The sequence below is a fragment of the Somniosus microcephalus genome, chromosome 7 (assembly GCF_052327205.1).
Source record: "Somniosus microcephalus isolate GS21.2 chromosome 7, FLI_Smic_1.0, whole genome shotgun sequence".
NCBI lineage: Eukaryota > Metazoa > Chordata > Chondrichthyes > Squaliformes > Somniosidae > Somniosus > Somniosus microcephalus.
The window spans coordinates 269,159,536-269,184,897 of record NC_140993.1 but is presented as its reverse complement, the minus strand read 5'-3'; the positions used below and the strand labels follow the sequence as shown (position 1 = coordinate 269,184,897).

At 43.8% G+C, this 25,362-nt stretch overlaps 1 protein-coding gene across 3 annotated transcripts; it reads left to right on the top strand.

Annotated features, from left to right (window-relative positions):
- The first annotated feature begins 1,698 nt into the window (after positions 1 to 1,698).
- Positions 1,699 to 23,259, top strand: buc (bucky ball). 3 transcript variants are annotated; one of them, XM_085993769.1, is made up of 6 exons: positions 1,702 to 1,791; positions 2,090 to 2,329; positions 3,318 to 5,222; positions 9,525 to 9,620; positions 22,306 to 22,419; positions 22,915 to 23,259. In XM_085993769.1, the coding sequence occupies exons 1-6, from the start codon at positions 1,761 to 1,763 to the stop codon at positions 22,971 to 22,973; spliced, it is 2,445 nt and encodes an 814-aa protein (XP_085849895.1). In that variant the 5' UTR covers positions 1,702 to 1,760; the 3' UTR covers positions 22,974 to 23,259. The 3 variants fall into 3 exon arrangements, with proteins under 3 accessions (XP_085849897.1, XP_085849895.1, XP_085849896.1); XM_085993770.1 differs by lacking the exon at positions 1,702 to 1,791 and adding an exon at positions 1,798 to 1,926; XM_085993771.1 differs by lacking the exon at positions 22,306 to 22,419 and having other exon boundaries at positions 1,699 to 1,791.
- Positions 23,260 to 25,362: the final 2,103 nt, after the last annotated feature.

Here is a 25,362-nt window from a genome sequence, read left to right as displayed (position 1 = left end):
CTGGAGGGTGTTGCTCGGAGCAGTCCCGTGCAATAAAGTTTTAAGTAGGTTCACGGACTCCCAGGCTGCCTGCCTTTTCTGCGGCCTGGAGGAGTCTGTGTTCCATGTTTATATAGAATGTGAGAGGTTGCAGCCCCTCTTCCATTACTTGAAGGGGCTGCTCCTTGATTTTTGGCTGCACTTCAGCCCCATGCTCCTGATCTTTGCGGACAGGTCAAGGGGGACCTCCTCGTAGGACTGCTCCTGGACCTGGCCAAAGTGGCCATTAACTGGTCCAGGCAGTGGGCGGTCGAGGGGGTCGTTCAGCCCAACTGCCCCCGCCTCTCTTCCGCGGCCACATTCGCACCCGGGTGGCCCTGGAGACGGAGCACATGGTATCCAACGGCACGCTCGAGGCCTTCCGCGACCGGTGGGCACCGCAGGGCCTGGAGTGCACCATCACACCCCGGCAACCACATTATAATTTAATTTGTTAAGTTTAATTTCATGTATTTTTAACTTACAGTTTATTTGTTTATTGATCGCATCAAAAACAGTACACCAACCTGGTTTACCCCAAGAACATTGCAGTTTGGGGATTTTAAGCTTAACTGGAGCAAAAATATTGCAGTATTAATTTTGTTCAATTCACAGAGCACTGGACAATTCAAATCCACTGTACTTCACTCAGTAGAATTTTAAAATATATATATATCTAATGCTGTTCTTTAGTCAAGGAAGTAGCCAACATTAAAGTCCCAGGTCATCAGGTATTGACATTATCAAAAAGTTACCTATTAGTGACTTATGAACTGTACTCCGTTGTGTCAGTTACCTTTCCCTTATATTGACATAGAAGTAAGGTAGCATAGTGGTAATGTCACTAGGCCAGTTAGACTTAGATCTAGACTAATGATCCAGATGACACAAGTTCAAATCCCACAATGGGGAATTTAAATTCAGTTAATTAAATAAATCGGGGGGGGGGAAGCTGGTAATGTAATGGTGACCATGAAACTACTGAATTGTTGTTAAAAACCCATCTTGGTTCACTAATGTCATTTAGGGAAAGAATATGACCTGGTCTGGCTGAGATGTGACCTTACAATCAATGTGGTTGACTCTTAACTACCCTCTGAAATGGCCCAGTGAGCTACTCAGTTGTATTCAGAGAAGGTGGCTTCTCAAGGGCTATTGATAAGCTCATGGGTGATGTGTGTCCACATCCAATGAATAAAAAAGATATCCTTGATGTTCTGAAGAGCTAGTCTTTCTGTGTAAATTTTCATCTAGATGCAGGTGGATGACTGCTTCATTTTAGGCCGAGATGTGTGCGTTTTATCAAGATAGATTTTTGCCGCAGAGAATCAAGAGGAGAACTCTAAATCACAGCTATTCATAATGCGTTTGAGTTGAGAATATACGTAAGGGGCAAACTGGGGGCTTAACTGATGAAAACTAAGTGTCCTTATTTTGACTTAATCACATAGGTTACTGCCATTGTCAAACTTTGATTCCAATGACTTTCCATCTACAAGTTGAGGCTGATTATTTTAATCTCATACAATGTTGAATATTTTCACCAATATACTTCTCCTAAAAAGAGGGGGAGGGGGCGACAGGATGTTACTAAAATAACCAAAACCGAGCCAAAAATACTACATTAACCAGGTTATAAAACGAAGTCCAATAAGGAAGGAGTGGATCTTTGAGAGTTGGTGCTGTCGGCGTGAAATTAGCGGCTTCTGCTGACTGGCTGCCTCGTCGCCACTAATTGATAAATGGACGGTTGTGGGGGCGATGGGATAGAAGGCAGGTGGTTTCACTAAGGGTGTGGTAGTTAGTAGTAGTCGTGCAAATGTAAAGAGTCGGCTCATGGAAATTTTCAAAGTTACTTGTGTGTTTTCCTCCCCAACCTTTGGTTTAAATAGGGATCTTGTAGCATAGGTAGGTGACCTCTTTATGGGACGATTTCAAAGTTTAACGATGGTGTAGATGCTGCAATGCGTTTTATTTTCCGATAAGGAATGGTCCTGTTTGTGTGCAACACGGTGTGTTTGTAGAGCAGGTTTGCACGCTTTGTAAATGCTTCCCTGACTTTCTCTTCCAGTTGGAGCTCCGATGAATCTGCCACCGATACTAGACATCTGCATTTTTCTTTTAACTCTTTGCTTGTTGCCAATCGCGATGAATCCTTCACCAAGCGGCCACAGAGCAGAAGACGGTCACGCACCAAACCACAACAGGCCTTTCTTTTTCCAACCAATGCCAACACCGCACATGTTTGCACCTCCTGTGTCCCACTACATGCACCCTCCCGCCTTCCATCCGTACTTCTACCCAACAGTAGGTAAGCGGCCAGACCATCCAGTCACAGAAGCACCAAGCGGTTAGTGGCTGTTTGAGGCGCATCTCACTTACGGATTTTCACTTCTGTTTTTTTTAATGTTGCTGCAGGTGGCTTGGTTTATGTCTTTAGTTTTAAGTTTGGCAGTTTAAACAACGTCTTCTAATTTACCAATCGATAACTCCGATGGGTGAATGAGTGGCCCAGCTCTCGTTCACCAGTGTTCCAGATGTCAGCTAGACTACTCGGGGTGGGGGGGAATCGCCTAATTGCTATCCTGGGATCTAGTTGTTTTGTGTCGATGCTCCCCAATCGCTCCAATAAAAGGCCAGAGTGCTGTTCATGCACGTCACGCGGAATAGTCCCCAATGTGAGCGGCTGCCTTTGGAGGGGAGAAGGAGGTTTAATTTTGAAACTTTAACTTTTGCAGAAGAACAAAGCAGTAAGGGAGAAGAACTTTCTGGACTTGTGGCAAGCACTGTGCTGACCTGCTATGGTGTTTGTTAGTCACATCAGAAAGCCGCCAATCTTGACAGCTCCTCCCTTCCCAATTTGCTGCGAAAATCGATTCCCAAGAGTTCCGCTGCTCCTGAATACCAATGCATCTCTAGGCTTTTCTAGCATGAATGTTTCCGTCCCTCTTAAAGCCGTTGTCAACTGTAATTTATCATTTTTAAAATCTCAAGAGCTTTCAAAACTCGGGTCCTCAATGTGGTGTGATCGACATACTGGATCCACGCAAGGCCGGGAACTTGCCGCCTGCTCTCCATATTTGGCCAATATGGAAGGGAAATAGTTGCTATGATCCAAACTTTCCCAAGTTAACCTAGTGTTTACTTATCCTGGATTGAGATTATGTTCTCCCACGATACTTCCTTTATTTGCTTTTGTGGTGTTGCTGTTTTTTTTAATATATAGTCTTTGTTTTGGGCCATACTAAAGGCTAGATTGTTGTATGCACACTACTGACGAGTGTCTTCCTTCCTGTTAGAATTAGGTGGTGGTTTATATTATCCGGTGTGTCCTATGCCATATCCAAGAAGCTATGGCCCACAGTCACCAATGACCCACACAAACTACAGAAGACCATATTTTAATTCATCTTTTGTCGCTCGTCCAACATTTTATCATTCGACCCGATTCCGACAATATCCTTTTCGAAGAAATGTGACTAATACAGAAGTACAGACAGACACCAACGAGACCTATCCAGGCCACACTAAAAGGACCAACGTGGTTACTGAAACGGTGGCGCGTAGTAAGCAAACGGCCGAGATGAGTCTCCCAAAGTCTTCTGATATTGAATCTGCTTCCGGCAGTGCAGATGTACTTGCCCAAGAAAGACTTTTACACAAAGGAATTCGAGATAAATCAAATGAGACTGCAGAAACCAGTGCTACAGTGGCCGTTAAAAGCGCCAAGCCAGGTGGCTATGCATTCCAAAAGGAAAATATAAGAATTGAGTGTAGTGAAGGAGCACCTTCTATAAATGTATGGAGATCATTTGAAGCCACAGTGCCCATCTATAACCCTACACCTGATAATAAGGCAGAAGATCGTATTCAATGCGAGGTGTGGTCTGTGAGTGCCTGTGAGGGTAGAGTGCCCTTTTATGGGTCGTTCGAGGCCGACAAAGTGATTCCGAAAACTGACGTTCCGAAAGAATGTAGAATTTCAGCCAGTCCACCAGAGATGCCGCTGGATTCCAACAAGAGTCTAGAAAGAGGACGTGAATCGGGAGACCCGGAGCCGCGCAGCGCAGCCACGCTTGGCAAAGTGGTTTTACATGGCAAGGTGGCCAATGAGAGCCGCAAGCTTCCAACACATGAATTCCTACATGAGGAACCGTCAGGGCCAAGCAGCCCGAGTGCACTCGTTCACAAAAATGGAATTGAGGAGAAGCGTGAAACCAGGAACAAAGAAAATGACCACCCAATGATTTCACTAGAGTCATTACATGAAGAGAAAATGTGTGAAGTATTAAAGAGTGATGGTTCTGTCGAGTCTGTTGAAGAATACGTGCCTTCTGCCAGTGTGCTGGCCTGGCTACAGAACCAGGCGCGAAGCTATCGCTGGAAAAATGGTCTTCCTCAAGCCATGCGAGATCGACCAAGAGTCCTCGATGGATCTTTTGAGGAAATGTCTTCTAAGGATGAGGAATCGTCTTTTGACTTCTTTGATGCCATGCCTGCAAGAAATCAGGTGTCCTACTCTCACTTGATGTGCAATCCTTATCCTCCGCCCTGCCGCCAGGAGCGCTCTGCTTCCAACGCTGAAATTGGCAGCAAAAGTTTGGAGAATCAACATGTTCCCGAGAGAGAGAAGATATTTTGCAGTGCCTGTCAAAAAGAAACTCTGCTTTTAAAAGCAAAGAGCGAAAAACACGATGTCTGTAGAAATCACTCGCCTAATCGGAATGTTGGTAGCGACGTCCTTTCTGAGGGAGACTATTTGAGAAAAGATCAGCTAATTTGTGGGAATTCTGCGCCTGGAGGGCGGCGAAAATATCGCCGGGTCTCTTCCTGCAGTTCCAACAAAAACAAGAAAAAAACTAGATATTCCTCGGATTCCGAACAGGCTTCAGAAGATCCGGACAATCATTCCAAGGGGGCTGGTCTCTCGGAAAAAGTGAAGGTGGATGGATCTTCTCGGAAGAAAATAGTTCGTAGACCATCAAAAATCTCCGCGCTCCCGATCGCCAGTCGGCCGCTACAAGAAAAGCCGAGGGGGAAGAAGAAAGGGCTGGACCTGGCGAAGTACACCGCTAACCAACGAGAGCAAAATAAGGTGGGAAATGAACACAGCGAGCGCCAGAAGTCGGGGCAAACCGCAAAACCAGAACGAAAACGCAAAGAGGAGGAAAAGAGGCGAAAATATACACGAAAGGCTATGAGTGGTAAGGGTTCATTCATCATCATTGTAATGTCTTTTATTAGACAAATAGCGTAATCACTGACCACTAGCACAATGGAACCCGGCTTCCATTTGCTAGAAAGAAAAAGTTGGATTAAGCAGCTTTAGATATTTCATAGAATGATAAAGTACAGAAAGAGGCCATTCGGCTCATCGTGCCTGTGCCGACTCTTTGGGAGAGTAATCCAATCAGTCACTTTTTTTTTTCTCTTTCTCTTTCCCCCCCCGCCCCGCTCATTCCCATTGCCCTGCAATTTTTTCCCTTCAAGTATTTCTCCAATTCCCCTTTGACAGTTATTGAATCTGCTTCCACCACCCTTTCATTGCATTCCAGATCACAACAACTCACTGTTTAATTAAACGTTTCCTTGTGTCCTCTCCTGGTTCTTTTGCCAATTACCTTAAATCTGTGCCTTCTGGTCACCAACCCTACTGCCACTGGAAGCAGTTTCTCCTTATTTACTCTATCACAAACCATTCATGATTTTGAACACCTCCAATCTCAAGCTTCTCTGCTCTAGGCAAACAAACCTTCTCTGCTCTACAGCAACCCCAGCTTCTCCAGTCTTTCTACATAACTGAAGTCCCTCATCTTTGGTACCATTCTAGCAAATCTCTAATGTACCCGCCAAGGCCTTGACATCCTAATGTGCCCAGAATTGAGCACAATACTCCAGCTGAAGCCTAAACTAGTGTTTTTATAAAAGTTTAGTGTAACTTCCTTGTGTACTCTCTGCCTCTATTAATAAAGCCAAGGATCCCATATGCTTTTTTTAACAGCCTTCTTAACTTGTCCTGCCACCTTCAAAGATTTGTGTACATACACCCCCAGGTCCCTCTGTTCCTGCACCCCCTTTAACACTTACCTCTCCCCATTCTTCCTACCAAAATAAATCACTTCACACTTCTCTGCATTAAACTTCATTTGCCATGTGTCTGTCCACTTTACCAGTCTCTGTCTGTCATCCTGAAGTCTGTTACTATCCTCCTCATTGTTTACTACATTGAGTTTTGTGGCATCGGCAAACTTTGAAATGATGCTCTTGCCCTGTATACCCAAGTCCAGCTCATTAATATGTATCAGATATTCCTTTTATGATTATTTTAAGGAAGCTTCCTCACTATATAAACCTGCAGTCGAGAAAATAACTCCCTAACTGATGTCATGCTTTATACAGTGAAACCTCATCTGTTTCTGACATTCCAGAGTGAAATCAGGAAACACTTTTCACTCAAAGGATAGTGGAAATCTGGAATTCTCTAAGTACTGACATTTGAACTTGTCTCCCTTCATCTTTAGATTACTATTATTTCCAATCCATCCCTCAATTAATTTTAAGATTCTTTATACAGCCCTTTTGCTAGGACTGGTTCAGGTGGAGCCTGTCCCAACGGTACAGCTCCTTCCTGTCCTAGTGCTATTGTCCCATGAAACAGAACCCCCTCCTTCCCACACCAGTCTTTCAGCCACTCATTCACTGTCCTGATCTACCTATGCCAATTAGCATGTGGATCAGATAGTAATCCCATGTTTACTACCCATGAAATCATGTATTTTAATTTAGTCCCTAACTTCTGATATTCCCTTTTATGCTGTCATTGGTCCCAATATGGACCATGACAACTGGATCTTCTCCCTTTCCAAGTTCCTCTCCAGTTACCGAGATATCATTTTACCTTTGCACCACGTAGGCACACACCCTCCTGAACTCTCGGTCGTGACCTCCCGAGGATGTTGTCTGTCCCCCTAATGATCAAATCCCCTATGACTACAACCTTTCTATTCTGCTCTCTTTTCTTTACACCGCCCCCCCCCCCCCCCCCCCCCCAAAAACCCCTGGTCTGCCTCCTGCTCCATTGTTAGCATTCTGGCTGTCCTCCCTGCAGCCTCCATCCTTACCCTCACAGGTATCAAATACATCATAGTGATGCTTATAGTATCCAAGAGGCAAAATATTTTCAGTGGGAAGGTACTTTACTTTATCCTCAACCTGAAATTTTATTTGGTGATGAACATTGCTATTGTCCAAAATCAAAGTGACCTTAAATGCCCCCATGTTATTATTGTACACTCGCTCCTCTGCCAGGTCACCAGGCTTTCAAGAGTTCTGTACATGAGCTTGCAACCTCCACTCTGGTCATCATGGAAAGCAAGATAGAAACAAGGCAGCACATGGGATTAGGACTACTGGTGTGGAGGATAAAACACCAACATGGACTGTTTGGGCCAAACCAGCCTGTTTCTGTGCTATAGTTGTATGCCTAGGACCCCATCTATTGCCTGGAGCCACTCTCTATTGCCTTCTAAAAGTACTTATTTTTGAGCAGCGCACATCTTGCAGTCAGTCTTGTGGTAACTTTAACTACGCACATGCCATTCCTTCTCACTTATTTCAGTGTTTGGACTCCTCTTCCAGCTGTTGCACTGTACATAAGAGGATGCATGGTGCTTTGAAACATTCAGCCTCTAATTCTGTGCCTCTTGCCCTGGTCCAGCACTCAGCACCATATAGAACTATTGACTTAACACTAGCCTCATAACCTTCATCTCTTCATATTCTATGAGCAGCTCCTACTGCACTTAATCCATCAATAACCTTGCAACCCAGCACTTTTGTAGCACTTCACTGGCCCCATAATATTGAGAGCTATCTAGGAATTATATCGAGACTTGTTCATTCCACCACTCCAACCTTCTCGTCTATCTTCAGTTTTCTTCCTTGTCTACAGGCATAACTTTTGAGCCCCCACTCATTTCTTTCACTGGTCTACCATCATGATGGCAACAACCAAAAATCAGCAAGAACACTTGTATATTCTAAGTGGTGACCTAACCTCGTATTCTAAGTGGTGACCTAACCTCGTAATCCCATCAGCATGATTTTCAATGAACCTATAGTTAGATTTACTTCAGGGACAAAGATTTCTGGGGTTTTGGCCAACACAGATCTTTTTTTTTTTAAAAAGAAGACTTTTTAAAAGAAAAATCCCTCTAATCCTTAAATGCTTGAATTATAGAACCCTTTCATCACAATATATCTGCCTAAGAGAAGATTTCAATCCAATTTACTGCTGTTTCTGGAGCATTTTTAAGTGAGCAAGCTAGAATTTCATCTAATTTTCATTGCTGCAGAAAAATTGTTAAAATTGATTGTGACTTATGTATTTGCTCAGTTTGTATGTATGTATTTAAGCTTGTTGGATTGCAGACTTGAGACTGAAAGTCTTTAAAAATGTCTTGCTATGCTTTAATCATTAGAGCATGGCTATGTAAAGACGAATCGTGAATGACTATAGTTGGACACCGTTTTGAATGAGTTATATAAAGTAGAATTTACATACAACTAACGGATAGCAAGTCTGAGGATTCACCAAAGGAGAGGAATATTACACCATGTAAAAGACACTGGCCCAGATATTCCGATCCCTACGGGTGGGTACACGCTGTGTACCCACCCGTAGGGACATCGGAAATGCCAGTTTCAGGCATGTGCTGAGAACCAGCGTTTCCAATCCATCAAGAAGGGCCTCTGCGGGCGGATAGTTCCACTTTTTGGAGATCCTCTGCCCGCAGAAAACCCTTACAATTCTTACGCCTGGTAAAAGCAGCGCAAGGCCTGCTTTTACCAGGATAAGAGTTTGAAAAAAAGTAAAACACTTTTTTTCACTGATTTATCTTTTTTAAGTTTATTTTTAGCCCTGTAAATACTTATTTTTGTTTAAAATACAATTATTGTAATTTCAAGTCAATTTAAAAAAAAAAAAAAAAAAAAAAAAAAATTAAAGTTTTACTATTTTTCATTGATCTCCAATATATTTGACAGGTTTTCCTGTCAAATGTATGAAGGGAGATTCCCTTCTGTGATTGGCTCCCCATGGCCCACGTGATCCCAGGGATGCTGCGAACTACATGTGCCCCTGGGATACGTGGGCCCTGCACACTTCAAGTTTGGTGAAGCCCAGGAGCGGAAGTGTGTGCGTCCCAGGATCCCTCGGGTAAGGGCGCAGATTTTTCCAGATCACAGACCTCTGCCCGTGGGAGGCCTGCGATCGGAAAATACAGGCCCATAGGTTCTTCGACGGTGGACCCAGATCCTCTTGTCTACATTCTCGAAGTTTTGTTCCTCCTATAGATTGGAAGCTGGTTGCAAAAATCCCTATTTCCTCCAAGGTCCAAAAATCAATGGGGAATAATTGGTTCCTTTTTTATTTAAAGATTGTGTGGTTATATAGATATTTTCAATACTGATCCATTAACCTGTGTCTTTTTTGTTTTGGTGGAAAGTGCAAAATGAAAGTGAAGAGTCTGTGGATGAATACTGGAATAAAGTTGGTGCAAAGCCCAAGTCAGCTACTCAGTCACTTGATGATGCAGAACATGGTAAGAGCATGCTCACATTTTAATACGTAACTGGACTTATTTGAGGCATTATATGAAAATCCATTAATGGGTCTTTAGTCAGTTCTACACTGTTCATTAGCTATAATCAGAACTTTTAATGTTGAATAAAGCTGCTTCAGGTATGTGTCAAGACTCCAAGAAATGGGAACTTTTTTTAGATATGCAATGCAGCTTTTGAGGAATCAAATGATGCCCCAACAATTTGAAAGGGTTATCACATTAAAAAAAAATTAAATAAATAAACATGCTCTCTTCTGACCTCTAATGTCGTCTTATACACTTTTCAGCTCCAGGAGCTGCTGGTGTAGTGCTCCTGCTCTCTTTTTCTTTCTCTCTCTCTTTCTTTCTTTCTTTCTTTCTTTCTTTCTTTCTTTCTTTCTTTCTTTCTTTCTTTCTTTCTTTCTTTCTTTCTTTCTTTCTTTCTTTCTTTCTTTCTTTCTTTCTTTCTTTCTTTCTTTCTTTCTTTCTTTTCTTTTTCTTTCTTTTTCTTTCCCCTCCCCCCCCCCCCCCCCCCCCCCCCCCCCCCACCCATGCAATCCTGACCTAACTTGAAATTCTGGGAAAATGCAAGCAGAGATTGGTACAATAAGTGGCGTAAAAGCATTGCTGGCAGCAGGGAAAAGATCAAGATATTTTGAAAAGCATAGGAGGATTGTACAGTGAAATTGCATTAACTTCACACTGCTTTTCAGACCACCCATGTGGTGTCTTGCACTGAGTATAATGTCATATAGCCACCTAACTGAATTGGCAAGCATAATTTTTTTTTTGACTCACTATTTAGAAGAGATTCTTGTTTTTAAGTATATGGGCTCAACAACAACTTGTATTTATATAGCACCTTTTTAACATAGTAAAATGTCCCAAGGTGCTGCACAGGAGTATTTTAAGACAACAAATTTGACACTGAGCCACATGAGGATAAATTAGGGCCGGTGACCAAAAGTTTGGTCAGAGGTAGGTTTTAAGGAGTGTCTTAAAGGAGGAACGAGGCAGGGAGGTTTAGGGAGGGAATTCCAGAACTTTGGGCCTAGACAACAGAAGGCATGGCCACAAAGTTGAGTGAAATCTAAAGCCTTGGGGTTTATTTTGGTGAAAATGGGTGCTGTGCTAACAAGTCATGCCTGTTTGAAGGTCTGGTTCTGGCATGCAATTTTGGTCCCAATTTCTGACTACCACAATTTAAATTTGCCTGGAGGTACTAAAGCCGACACCTGTAGGTTGAGCACTTGAGTGCAGATTACATGCAATTTTCGTGAAGGTGTGGAGTGTGTTGGCCGATGCACAGCGGCACATTTCAGGATGGCTCAAGGACAGTGAGGGCGGACAGGTTCTTGGACATAGTCCTAGAGGAGGAGGGATGTCCTGTACCCATGGGGGGAAGGAGTCCATCTTTCTCTCCAGCAGCTAGTGCTGTTCTGCCTGGCCATGTGTCTTCCTCATGCAGACCAAGGGGGACCCCTAGCAAGATGCTGATGACCAAGTACTCCCTTTCTCCTGGTGACTCCTAAAGGTAGAGTAGCACAGCACTTTTTTTAGGTGAAGTCCTCAGAGAATTTCCAGAATAAATGTTGATGTTTTGACAGTGTCCCAGAAAGTCTCCCAATATGTTTCAAAAGTCCTCTTCAAAACTCCAGCAGCAAGTGAACAGTATAGGAAACTTTGTGCTATCCGGCACTGACAGGACCGAGCTGTTGCCATCCCATCAAAACTGCTGGACAAACCAACGCTAATGTTGAAACATACGAAGATTTTGAGCTCCGTATCTGGCAACAAACCCTGTTGCTTTAACAGCTTCTAAACAGTCGGCTGTACCTTGCAAGCGTCTCTAGCTTAGCAACAGCTTCAGCGAGACCTTGCAGAGCCTGACTGGTGGGGGGGAAAAAAAGCAACAAAGAAAAAAAACCCTAACGAAACGGCTCCTGATTTTTGCCAGTGGCTCGAGCATTCCAGACAGTTAACCTCCAGATAAACCAGTTTCCTGTAAAAGGTGATGTACCTTGCGCTCAATCCTCTGCAACAACTTGTTTGCTCCCAATTGGCTGGTCGTAGTTGAGAGAAGGCGTTGGGTCAAGTGCTAGCCACCAAAATGCTGTGCAGCCTCTTTAATGAACACTACCAGGCAATTTAATTGTCAGTCAGCCCCTTAATCCTAGTACATGCTTTTAACTCCTTTACCAAAATGGCATCTTGAAAGCAAGATGATCATTTGGCCATTCAAAAAGATCATGGTTGATCTTCTATCTGAACCACTTTCCTGCACTATCCACATCTTTTGATTTCCTTAGTATCCAAAAACCGATTGATTTCTGTCTTTAATATACTCAACGACTGAGCATCCACAGCTCTCTGGGGTAGAGAATGCCATAGATTCACAACCCTTTGAGGGATGAAATTTCCCCCTCCTCTCAGCCCTAAACAGCTGACCCCTTGTTCTAGACTTCCCAGCCAGGGGCATTGTCCTCCCAGCATCAACCCTGTCGAGCCCCTTGAGAATTTTACATGTTTCAATAAGATCACCTCTCATTCTTCTAAATTCTAGAGAATGTAGGCCTAGTTTACTCAATCTCTCATAGGACAACACCCCCCCCCCCCCCCCCCCCAAAACCCCACCCACCAATCCCAGGAACCAGTCTAGTAAACCTTCGTTGCACTCCCTCTAAGGCAAGTATATCCTTCCTTTGGTACGGAAACCAAAACTGTACACCATACTCCAGGTGTGGTCTCACCAGGGCCCTGTATAATTGCAGCAAGACTTCTTTACTCTTGTACTCTAATCCCTTTGTAATAAAGGCTAACATACTACAGGAAACTCTCGTTCAAACGGCACCTAAATATCCGGAATTCTCTAATAACCAGCAAAATTCTCACACTGAAAACTACAGTATACAGTCGTTTATAAGTTTTGTTTTACTGTTAAGTAATTAGTTATGGATTACCCTCAACTGGCAGTACTGTACTTAATCAAGCATCTGCCATCATCCATTTAACACAACATTCTGTAGGTGAGTACCCAATTATACTGCGCATTTTTAATTTTTTTTAATTTTTTTTAATTTTTTTGTTAAAAATGGCCTCGGTAGATATACCTCTCCGTTATCCGGAATTTTTAATCGACTGGCACCATCCCGGTCCCGTCGGTGCTGGATATGAAAGAGTTTCCTGTATTTCCTTTCCTAATTGTTTGCTGTACCTGCATATTAACTTTGTGATTCACATACAAGGACACCCAGGTCCCTCTGAATACCAACAATTCCCAACCTCAACATTTAAAAATATTCTGCTTTTCTATTTTTCCTACCAAAGTGGATAACTTCACATTTCTCCATTCTATTCTATCTGCCACATGCCACATTCTTGCCCAATCATTTAACCTGTCTAAATCCTTTTGCAACCTCCTTGCGTCCTCTTCTGCTTACTTTCCCACTTAACTTTATCAACCGCAAACTTGGATACATTACACTTGGTCCCTTCATCTAAGTCATTGATCTAGATTGTGAATAGCTGAGGCCCAAGCACTGATCCTTGCAGTATCCTGCTAGTTGCAGCCTGCCAACCCAAAAATAACCATTTATTCCTACTGTTTTCTGTCCCTTAACCAATCCTCAATCCATGCTGATCTATTACCCCCAATCCCATGAGCCCTAATTTTGTGTAATAACCTTGTATGGCACCTTATTGAATGCTTTGAGAATCCTAATGCACCACATCCACTGGTTCCCCTCTAGCCACCCTGCTAGTTACAACCATATAAAAAAAAAACTCTTAACAGATTTGTCAAACATTATTTCCCTTTCATAAATCTGACTCTGTCCAATCATATGTTTTTCTATTTTTTTTATTTTAAGTGTCATGTTTTCTTTTCCCTAATATATTCTAGCATTTTCCCTGCTACTGATGTCAGGCTAACTGGCCCATAGTTCTGTTTTCTCGCCATCCTTTCTTGAATAGTGGGGTTACATTTGCTACCTTCTAATCCATGGATACTATTCTAGAATCAAAGTAATTCTGGAAGATCAAAACCAATGCATCCACTATCTGTAGCATGGACCAGCAGTGGGGTCGGGGCCCAAGGAAGGTGCAGCACGGGCCAACAGCGAGGTCGGGAGGACCACAATGCATCCTATGAAACCCAGGTAGAGGGGAACTGTGGGAAGGGAGGAGGACAGTAGCAGTATGTTTGTGTGTGTGTGTGCTAGGCCAATGTAGCAGAGCCTGGTCTCCAATTGTCTTGGATCCCCTTGCCATTGGACCAAGACCTTGCTCTGTCAAGCCCGTGTGGTAGCTGGTGTGCAAAGGCCACACCACGTTAAAAGAATTCACGCACAGGCATCTTCCACCCTTTAAAATAAAGGTCTGGACCCTCATGGGCAACCCCAACAGCGACAGACCGGAACACCGTACTGCTATCGTTGCCCGGGAGCTCGGCTGTATTGACATCACTGCCCTAAGTGAGACCTGGTGAGCAGGGGAAGGCCCGCTCAAGGAGCAAGGCGGTGGCTGCACCTTCTTCTGGAAAGGCAAACCTGAAGAATGCCACCTCTGGGATAGGCGTCTCCACTACAGGAAACTTTCGATTTACCGGCACCTAAATAACCGGAAATGTCGGTTAACTGGCAAAATTCAGGAGTAGGTTTTACTTCATATTTATTTGCCGCTTTCCATCTGTACTGTAAGGGTGTGGCTGCAGCTGTTGCTAAGCTACAGAGACGCTTGAAACTTGTGTTCATTGTTCTACAGTTGTTGCTATGCAACAGAGTTTGTTGCTTTATACGGAGCTGTCAGCTCTCCCTATCTCTTACTATAGTGTTTGGTTATCTGGAATTTTTGATGAACCGGCACCACGTCAGTCCTGGCCGTGCCGGATAAAAGAGTTTCCTGTAGTTTGGTGTCTCGGACTCTCCTAGCGGCATAAACTGGCGCCTCATGACTCTCTGGCTCACCCTAGCCCGGAACCAGTGCGCTACGGTCATCAGTGCGTACGTCCCAACAGTGGAAGCCACAGACGAGACTAATTCTACTCCAGCCTCTAACAATCCCTGTCCTGAGTCCCAATGGGCGACAAGCTGATCCTCCTCGGCGACTTTTAACGTCAGTGTTTGAAAGGACACTGACCTCTGGGAGGTGTGATCGGCAGAGAGGGGGTAGGGAAAGCCAACTCCAACAGTACCTTCCTCCTGTCGATGCTTAGAACATTGGCCTTGTCATAACCAACACCTTGTTCCGTCAGACGAGTACAGGCTTCATGGCAGCACCCTCGCTCCGAGCACTGGCATCTGCTGGACTACGTCATCAAGCGAGGGACCACAAGGATGTCCGCATCACCCGCACCATGACTGGAGTTGACGACTGCTGGACAGACCACCACCTAATCTGCTCTCCTCTCCATCAATGTAGCCCCAAAACAGCGGCGGCAACAGAAACCATGCCGCAGGAAAAAACGCTGGAGCACTCCAAGACCCCACTAAGAAAGCCCTATTCAGCCTGCACCTCTCACAACTTGACTCCCACTGATGCAGAGTCAGTGTCCACAGCGCCTGGTCTGCTCTCGGCCTCCAAAATCAGCATCTGTGAAGAGACGCTCGGCCACTCGACCAGGAAACACCAAGACTGGTTTGAGGAGAACAACCTGGAGATCCAGGAGCTAATAAGCTACAAGCGCAAGGCATTCCTGATCTGGAAACAGCAACAGAACTCGAGCAAGAAAGCAGCTCTACAAATGCCTGAAGGCCAAGGTCCAACAAAAAACTCGCGACCTAAAGAACAGATGGTGGGTGGAGAGAGCACAGGAGATCCAGCCGACCAGCACGATGTGTGGATTCTTTAGCGCAGTGAAGACCATCTATGGCCCAAGGTCCTACCCCACTGCGGGCCAAGAACAGAGGTACTCATCAAAGTCAGAGGCAGTCAGTGCCCACTGGAAGGAGCACTTTGAAGATCTCCTTAACTGAGACTCTGTCTTTGACGCGAGTGTCCTCAATTCCATCCCTTAGCATGCTACCCGCCACCATCTCGGCACAACCCCAGCCCGGCATGAGGTTGAAAAGGCCATCCGACAACTGAAAAACGAGGAGACCTCGAGCAGATGGAATCCCCGCCGAGGTGATGGAATCCCCGCCGAGGCACTGAAGTATGGCAGAGAAGCACTACTGACACAAATTCATAAACTAATTTCTCACGTCAGGGAATCTCAGATGCCGTAATTGTGACTAGTCCAATTGTGGTAATGAGGCGTCTACTTGCTGTCGGCCACAGGGAAAGTCATCAAGAATCCTCCTCAATTGCCTTCTCCCAGTGGCCGAAGAGCTCCTCCCAGAGTCGCAATGCGGATTCTACCCACTAAGGGGCACAATGGACATGATCTTCACTGCACATCAATTACAAGAGAAATGCAGGGAACAGCACCAACCGCTGTACATGGCCGCCTTTGATCTCGCAAAGGCCTTCGAGACTGTCAACCGTGAGGGATTATGGAGTGTCCTCCTCAAATTCGGCTGCCTTCAAAAGTTTGTCACCATCCTCTGCCTGCTTCACGACGACATGCAAGCCGTGATCCTGACCAACGGTTCCACCACAGACTCAATTCACGTACAGACGGGTCAAGCAAGGCTGTGTCATCGCACCAACGCTCTTCTCAATCTTGCTGCAATGCTCCATCTCACCCTTAGTAAGCTCCCTGCTGGCGTGCAGCTAATTACAGAGCAAACAGGAAAATGTTCAACCTCCATCACCTCCAGATCCAAGGTCGTTCCATCCTCTTGTCGAATTACAGTATGCAGACGACGCTTGTGTCTGCGCTCACTGAGGTCGAACTCCAAACCATCGTCAACATCTTCACCGCGTACGAGAGCATAGACCTTACACTAAACATCTGTGACAAAGGTCCTCTACCAACCTGCCCCCTCCAGAGTACTGCCCCCCCACCGCCCCAATTATCAAAATCCACGACAAGACCTTGGACAACGTGGACCACTTTCCATACCTTGGGAGCCTACTGTCAAGGGCAGACGTCGATGGCCAAGTCCAACATCCCCTTTGTGCCAGTGCAGCCTTCAGTCGCCTGAGTGTTTGAAGACCAGGACCTCAGACCCGGCACCAAGCTCATGGTCTACAGAGCAGCAGTAATACTCGCCCTATTGTATGCCTCAGACATGGACCATGTACAGCAGGCACCTCAAAGCACTAGAGGTACCACCGCTGCCTTTGCAAGATCCTGCCAATCCATTGGCAGGATAGGTGCACCAACATCTGTGTTCTCGCTCAAGCCAACATTGAAGTTTTGACCATGCTCGATCAGCTCCAATGGATGGGTCACATCGTCCACATGCCCGATACAAGACTCCCAAAAGAAGCGCTCTACTCTGAGCTCCGATACGGCATGAGAGCCCCAGGTGGGCAGAGGAAATGCTTCAAGGACACCCTCAAAGCCTCCTTGGGAAAGTGCAACATCCCCAATGACACCTGGGAATCCCTGGCCCAAGACCGCACCAAGTGGAGAAGCATCTAGGAAGGTGCCGAACACCTCGAGTCTCTTCGCCGGAAGCAAGCGCAAGGTGCGCACGTCAAACCAAGCACCCTGCCCCTCCAACCACTGCCCCACCTGTGACAGACTGTCGGTCCTGCATTGGACTCATCAGTCACCTGAGAACTCCTATTTTTAATGTGGAAGCAAGTCAGCCTCAATTCAGAGGGACTGCCTAAAAGCCATTACTTTTAAAATCCTATGATGTAGGCCATCAGATCAAGGGGATTTGTCAACTTTAGTCCCCTTAATTACTCCAGTGTTATTTCTTTATAATAACTTCAAGTTCCTCATTCTCACTAGACCCTTGGTTCCTCACTTTTCTGAAATGAGTTTTCTCTTCTACTGTGAAGACCGATACAAAGTACTTGTTTAATGTCCCTGCCATTTCCTTATTTCCCATTATAACTTTCCTGTCTCTGCCTCTAAGGGACCCATGTTTACTTTTGCTAATCTCTTTACACACCTATAGAAGCTGTTACAATTTTTTGTCTCTTGCTAGTTTACACTTTTTCTCTCATTTCTTGGTCCTCCTTTGCTGAATTCTAAAATCCTCTCAATCTTCAGGCTTACTATTTTTGGCAACATTATAAGCCTCTTCCTTTAATCTAATGCTATCTTTAACTTCTCGTTAGTGATAGTTGGACCACGTTTCCAGTGGGGGTTTTATTCCTTAAGGGAATGTGTATTTGTTGTAAATTATGAATTAATTCTTTAAATGTAGCCATTGCTTATCAACCGTCTTTTTATCTAATTTCCCAATCTACCTTGGCCAACTTGCTCCTCGTACCTACATAGTTTGCTATGTTCAGATTTAAGACCCTAGTTTCGGACTTGGCTAAATCACTCTCCAACTCAATATAAAATTCTATCATATGATTAATCTTCCCCCAGAGGCTGCTTTACTGCAAGGTTATTAATTAATCCTCTCATTGCACAATACTAGATATTTACCTGCAACTTACCCAGCCTCCCCTACGTTTACTGTGTTACTTTCTCAAATTTCCTGAGTGTTTGTATCATAGAATCATTTATGGTACAGAAGGAGACTATTCAGCCCATCGTGTCTGCCAGCCGAAAGCGCTATCCAGCCTTATCCCACTCTGCAGCTTTTGATCCGTAGCCTTGTAGGTTACAGCACTTCAAGTGCATATCCAAGTACTTTTCATATGTGATCAGGGTTTCTGCCTTGACCAGACAGTGAGTTCCAGACTCCCACCATTCTCCTGGATGTAAAAAATCACCAACTCCCCTCTGATCCTTCTACCAATTACTTAAATCTTTGCCCCCTAGTTATTGACTTCTCTGCTAAGGAAAATAAGACCTTCCTATCCACTCTATCTAGGGCCCTAATTTATACAATTTTATGTGCTCTGTCAATTCTTCTGCTGTTCTGTTTAAATCACCTCGGGCCCCTCCCGTGCTCTGTGCGGGTTAAACCAGTGTTGTAGCTTAAAACCCAATCTTGGCCACCTCCGAGGCTTTTTAGCACTTAAACTATCTGGCGTAAATCCCCTTTTTTAAAATTTACTGTTGACTGAACTTAATAAATATCCTAAAAATGAGTACTCCAGCATGTATGGTATGTAACATACTGATGAAAGATTAATTGATTCAAATTGCATACATTTTATGCAAAATAAAGGTTGGGGGTAAAGTTGAATATTGTGGTTTAAAACTTCCCTTTTCGGTTAACTGGTTTGCAGCAGCCTATTTCAACCAGCTTTTGTATCCTCCTTTTATAAAACTTTCTCCAAATATTTTGATTCCATCCCAAATGGTTGGGGGGTGGGAGAAGTGAAAGGAAGGACTATTTTGGGCCACTAATTAATTTTTGGCTTTTTACATATCTTGGTTTTGCACATACCTAGGTGAGATGCCAAGAACATTATTCTGAGTCATAAAACTCCTATTCCCTCTTTGTAGGCCGCGATCCTTTTAAGAACATAAGAACATAAATAGGAGTAGGCCAATCGGCCCCTCGAGCCTGCTCCACCATTCAATAAGATCATGGCTGATCTGATCCTAACCTCAAATCTTCTATCACTCTCCATCCCACCCGAACCCATGTGATCTCCCGGGAGAGGCGAAAAACCAGATTAAAAAAACCCAATGGCCAATTTGGGAGAGAGAAATCTGGGAAATTCCTCTCCGACCCATCTAGGCGATCGAAACTCGTCCAGGAGATCACTCTGTCCCTATATTTTCTACAGTACTTGCCTTCTGTAAAGGCGATCTCCACCCCAGCCAGGAACAGGAATAAAACCATCTCCTGAAATCTAACACAGAATTAGAACACAGTAGGAGCAGAACCAGGCTACACGGCCCCTGGGCCCACTCCACTACCCACAGGGCCATGACCATTCCGAACCTAGACTCGTGTCCAATTTCCTGCCCGCTCCCTGTAACCCTTAATTCCCTTTACTTCTAGGAAACTATCTAGTTCTGTTTTAAATTAATTTAATGATGTAGCTTCCACAGCTTTCTGGGGCAGCAAATTCCACAAACCTACCACCCTCAGTGAAGAAGTTTCTCCTCATCTCAGTTTTGAAAGAGCAGCCCCTTAGTCTAAGATTATGCCCCCTAGTTCTAGTTTCACCCATCATTGGGAATATCCTCACCGCATCCACCCGATCAAGCCCCTTCGCAATCTTATATGTTTCAATAAGATCGCTCTCATTCTTCTGAACTCCAATGAGTAGAGTCCCAATCTACTCAACCTCTCCTCATGACCACCCCCTCATCCCCGGGATTAACCGAGTGAACCTTCTTTGTACTGACTCGAGAGCAAGTATGTCTTAAGTATGGACACCAAAACTGTATGCAGTATTCCAGGTGCGGTCTCACCAATACCTTGTACAACTGCAGCAATACCTCCCTGTTTTTATATTCTATCCCCCTAGCAATAAAAGCCAACATTCCATTGGCCTTCTTGATCACTTGCTGACTAACTTTTTGAGTTTTGTGCACCAGGACCCCCAGATCCCTTTGTACTACAGTACTTTCCTGTTTCTTGCCATTAAGATAATAACTTGCTCTATGATTTTTCCTGCCAAAGTGCATAACCTCACTTTCCAGTATTGTATTCCATCTGCCAAATCTCTGCCCGCTTACTTAGCCTGTCTATGTCACTTTGCAGGTTATTTATGTCCTCCTCACTCACTACTTTCCCTCCCATCTTGGTATCATCTGCAAACTTTGATATGTTACACTCGGTCCCCTCCTCCAAATCGTTAATATAGATTGTAAAGAGTTGGGGACCCAGCACTGACCCCTGCGGAACACCACTAGTTACTGATTGCCAGTCTGAGAATGAACCATTTATCCCAACTCTCTGCTTTCTGTTAGAGAGACAATCCTCCACCCACGCCAGAATATTACCCCCAATCCTGTGGTTTTTTTTTTTTTATCTTGAGCAATAATCTTTAGTGTGGCACCTTGTCAAATGCCTTTTGGATGTCTAAATACACTACGTCCACTGGTTCCCCTTTATCCACCCTGTATGTTACTTCCTCAAAGAACTCAAGCAAATTTGTCAAACATGACTTCCCTTTCATGAAACCATGCTGAGTTTGTCCTATTAAATTATGTTTATCCAAATGTCCCGTTACTGTCTCCTTAATAATGGACTAACATTTTACCAACCACAGATGTTAGGCTAACGGGTCTATAGTTTCCAGCCTTCTGCCTACTACCCTTTTTAAATAAGGGTGTTACATTAGCAGTTTTCCAATCTGCAGGGAGTTTTGGAAAATTATTACCAATGCATCCACAATCCCTACCGTCACTTCCCTCAAGACCCTAGGATGTAAGCCATCAGGTCCAGGGGATTTATCCACCTTGAGTCCCATTATTTTACCAAGTACCACTTCCTTAGTGATTTTAATTGTATTTAGCTCCTCTCCCCTCCCCCTAGAGCCCCTGTTTGTCCAGTGTTGGGATATTCTTAGTATCCTCTACTGTAAAGACTGATACAAAATATTTGTTCAGTGTTTTTGCCATCTCCATGTTTCCCACCATTAATTTCCTGGTCTCCTCCTCTAAGGGACCAACATTTACTTTAGCCACCCTTTTTCTTTTTATATAACTATAGAAACTTTTGCTATCTGTTTTTATATATTTTGCTAATTTACTTTCATAATCTAGCTTCCCTTAATCTTTGTTATTTTTTGCTGTCTTTTAAAGACTTCCCAATCTTCTATCCTCCCACTAGATTTGGCTACCTTATATGCCCTTGTTTTTAGTTGGATACTATCCTTAATTACTTTACTTAGCCACGGATGGCTATCTTTTCTTTTACACCCTTTTTTCCTCAGTGGAATATTTTTTTGGAAGTTGTAAAATAACTCCTTAAATGTACACCACTGATCATGTACCGTCTTACCCTTTTAATCTATTTTCCCAGTCCACTCTAATCAATTCCGCTCTCATACCTTCATAGTCTCCTTTATTCAAGCTCAGCATGCTTGTTTGAGATCCAACCTTCTCGCCCTCTAATTGAATATGGAATTCAACCATGTTATGGTCACTCATTCCAAGGGGATCCTTTACTAGGACATTTTTAATTAATCCTGTCTCATTACACAGGACCAAATCTAAGGTTGCTTGCCCCCCTGGTCGGTTCAGTTACATACTGCTCAAGAAACCCATCCCTAATACACTCAATGAACTCATCCTCAAGGCTGCTCTGCCCAATTTGATTTGTCCAGTTAATATGATAATTAAAATCCCCCATAATTATAGCTGTTCCCTTATTACAAGCCTCAACTATTTCCTGATTAATACTCCGTCCAACAGAGTTGCAACTGTTTGGCAGCCTATAGACTATGCCCACTAGTGTTTTTTTCCCCTTATTATTTAAAAAAAAAAAAAAAAAAATACTTGGTTTCTTTAATTGGCTTTCTGGTTTGTACCTTGCCATTTTTTGGTGAGTTGAGACTATGGAAATCATGAGTGGCTGTGACCTCTACCTTCTGGCTCTCTGCTTGGTCTGTGATGCCTGATGGCCACAATGAAGAATATAGTCAATTATCCTTAGATTGAGGAATGTTTCACAGTAGATTATTACACAAGTGGAATTTTATGATGCAATTGAATGATGCCCATAAACTAGGATGCAAGAGATTGTCTTTTTTTTTATAGCGAAACTGCAACAAAAAGTCAAAACCATTTGCAAATCAGTCCCTCATAAGAAAGGCACACGGGAGTTTAATGAAATGGAGACCTGGGATGCATCCTGTTTGCACGGCTTTCAAGGTGATCAACTTGTGACCTATTTTGTTATACATTTGCATTGAATATATTTAAGGTGGAGATAGACTCCCTTACCATTCAAAAATCTGTCTAAGGTTATTGGGAGTGGGCAGGGAAGTGGTGGTGAGGCCAAGATCAGATCAGCCATGATCTTATTGAGCAGGCTCGAGGGGCCAAATTACCACCTCCTGCTTCTACGTCTTATGTTATTCTGAACACTATCCGAGTCTAGGTAGTAACTTCCATCACATGATTGACAAGTTTAATTGCTAGGTGGGGATCTACATTAATGGTTGTACCTGTGTCTAAAAGATGAAAATTCCATGGGACTTCATGAATAACTTAAATTTGGTTCCAGTGGTCAACTTTTGTGTTCCCAAAAGGCAAGATTCTGATGGTTCAAAGGTTTATTTTAAGAACAAACTTGATCCTTTGTGGAAAATGCTGAACCAGAGTGAAGTGTAAAACCTGACCTTCTTTTTCCCCTTTGTGTTCTAGGGAATGCACTGAGGAGAGGAAGGACTAAAAAAAAGATGCTAAAATATTCACACCTTTGATGCACCCAGGTCAACAAAGAGCAATGCAATTCAAAAATTTCCACATCATTTTAAGTGCTTTCACAATGTGGAGTCTTTAAACCCTGGTTGAAGAGAATAAATGGGTGCAAATGCAACGTATACAGTGTCCTGTCCTGTATTTAAACTATTCAATTTGTGGTCTGATTCAAAAAGGCATTCAAAATTGAGATGAAACATTTAAGTTTGAAGAATTGAATGTACTAAATCACATGTCCATTAATTCTATAGCAGGGAACTTGTGTATATTAAACACTTATTTTGTGAAGAGTGATGTGGTTGAAAAAATATTAATGGTTTTGGGCATATCTCTCGGTTTTCAAATGTGAACCAATTGGTGATTGCTGAAAACATGCCAACATTACTTTTAAGCAATCTCATTGGCCACTAGTGATGTGGCCATTCTACTTTTTCCAGCAATCTCATTGGTTGCAGCTAATTACATGACAATTTGATAACTGTCTAGAGTAGTTGTGGCAGCTTACTTCTTGCTAACATGACATTTCTGTGATATGTTTGTGTTTTGAATGGGCTGTGGGAGATTGTGAAAAATCTCAGGTTACTGGTCCCTAGTAACTGCAACACCATAACTAATTGAAGAATCACAGTAGACAAACGGATACTGGAGCAGGTTCCACCTCTCCTGTGCCTTCAACATTTTCCAAAAATGTGTATTTTCTGTGAGTAGCTTTTTGACAGGTTAGGAACACTGGGCAGATATCTTAGCTTTGAAGGGCCTCCCCTTCAGTGTTGGTACCCTTTCCCAATGTAATAGCTTTCAAAAGCCTAATGAACCTTCCTGCTCACGAGCCACTACCAGTCTCTGCGCTTGATACACTTCATGTAGGTTGCCTGCTGTAGGGGCTATAAACTGATTTTTGTCTAGGCTTTACTCTATCACCAATGTACACTTCCTTGTATTGCACGTTCACAGTAATTGTGATGCAAGTGTTCTTTACAATCCTTTGGGTTCTAGTAGGAGAGGTTACTTTACACTCCAAGGACTGAGATTCAGCACATTGTAAAGGATGGAATAGCAGAGCACTTGGGGGGGAAAAAAGTGACCGGATCGGACAAAGTCAACATGGATTTACAAAAGGTAAATCGTGCTTGACTAATCTACTGGAATTTTTTGAGTATGTAACTGGTAAAATAGATAAGGGAGAACCAGTGGATGTGGTATATTTGGATTTTCAAAAGGCTTTCGATAAGGTCCCGCATAAGAGATTAGCGTGTAAAATTAAGGCGCAAGGTATTGACTTGGATAGAGAACTGGTTGGCAGACAGAGCAAAGAGTTGGAATAAACGGGTCTCTTTCCGAGTGGCAGGCAGTGACTAGTGGGGTACCGCAGTATTGGTCCTTGGACCCCAGCTATTCGCAATATATATTAATGATCTGGACGAGGGAACTAGATGTAATATCTCCAAATTGGCAGACGACACAAAGCTGGGTGGGCATGTGTGCTGTGAGGAGGATGCTGAGAAACTCCAGGATGATTTGGACAGGTTGGGTGATTGGGCAGAAGCATAGCAGATGCAATATAATGTGGATAAATGTGAGGTTATCCACTTTGGTGTCAAACAGGAAGGCAGCTTATTATCTGAATGGCAATAGATTAGGAGAAGGGGAAGTGCAACGAGACCTGGGCGTCCTTGTGCACCAGTCGCTGAAAGTAAGCATGCAGGTGCAGCAGGTTAAGAAGGCAAATGGTATGTTGGCCTTCGTAGCGAGAGGGTTTGAGTACAGGAACAAGGATGTTTTGCTGCAGTTGTACAGGGCCTTGGTGAGGCCACATCTTGAGTATTGTGTGCAGTTTTGGTCACCTTATTTGAGGACGGATGTTCTTGCCATGGAAGGAGTGCAGCGAAGATTCACCAGGCTGATACCTGGGATGGCAGGAATGACGTATGAGGAGAGATTAGGTCGATTGGGCTTGTACTCGCTGGAGTTTCGAAGAATGAGTGGGGATCTCATCGAAACTTATAAAATTCTAACAGAACTAGACGGACTAGATGCAGGAAGGATGTTCCCGATGGTCGGGGAGTCCAGAACCAGGGGTCACAGTCTAAGGATAAGGGGTAAGCCATTTAGGACAGATGAGGAGGAATTTCTTCACCCAGAGTGGTGAACTTGTGGAATTCTCTGCCAAAGAAGGCAGTAGAGGCCAATTCATTAAATATATTCAAGAAGGAGTTGGATATACAGTATTTTAAGGCTCAAGGGATATGGAGAGAAGGCAGGAACCGGGTACTGAATTTGGATGATCAGCCATGATCTCATTGAATGGTGGAGCAGGCTCGAGGGGCCGAATGGCCTACTCCTGCTCCTATATCTTCTATGTTTCTATGTTACGCAACTTTCCAAAGTGTC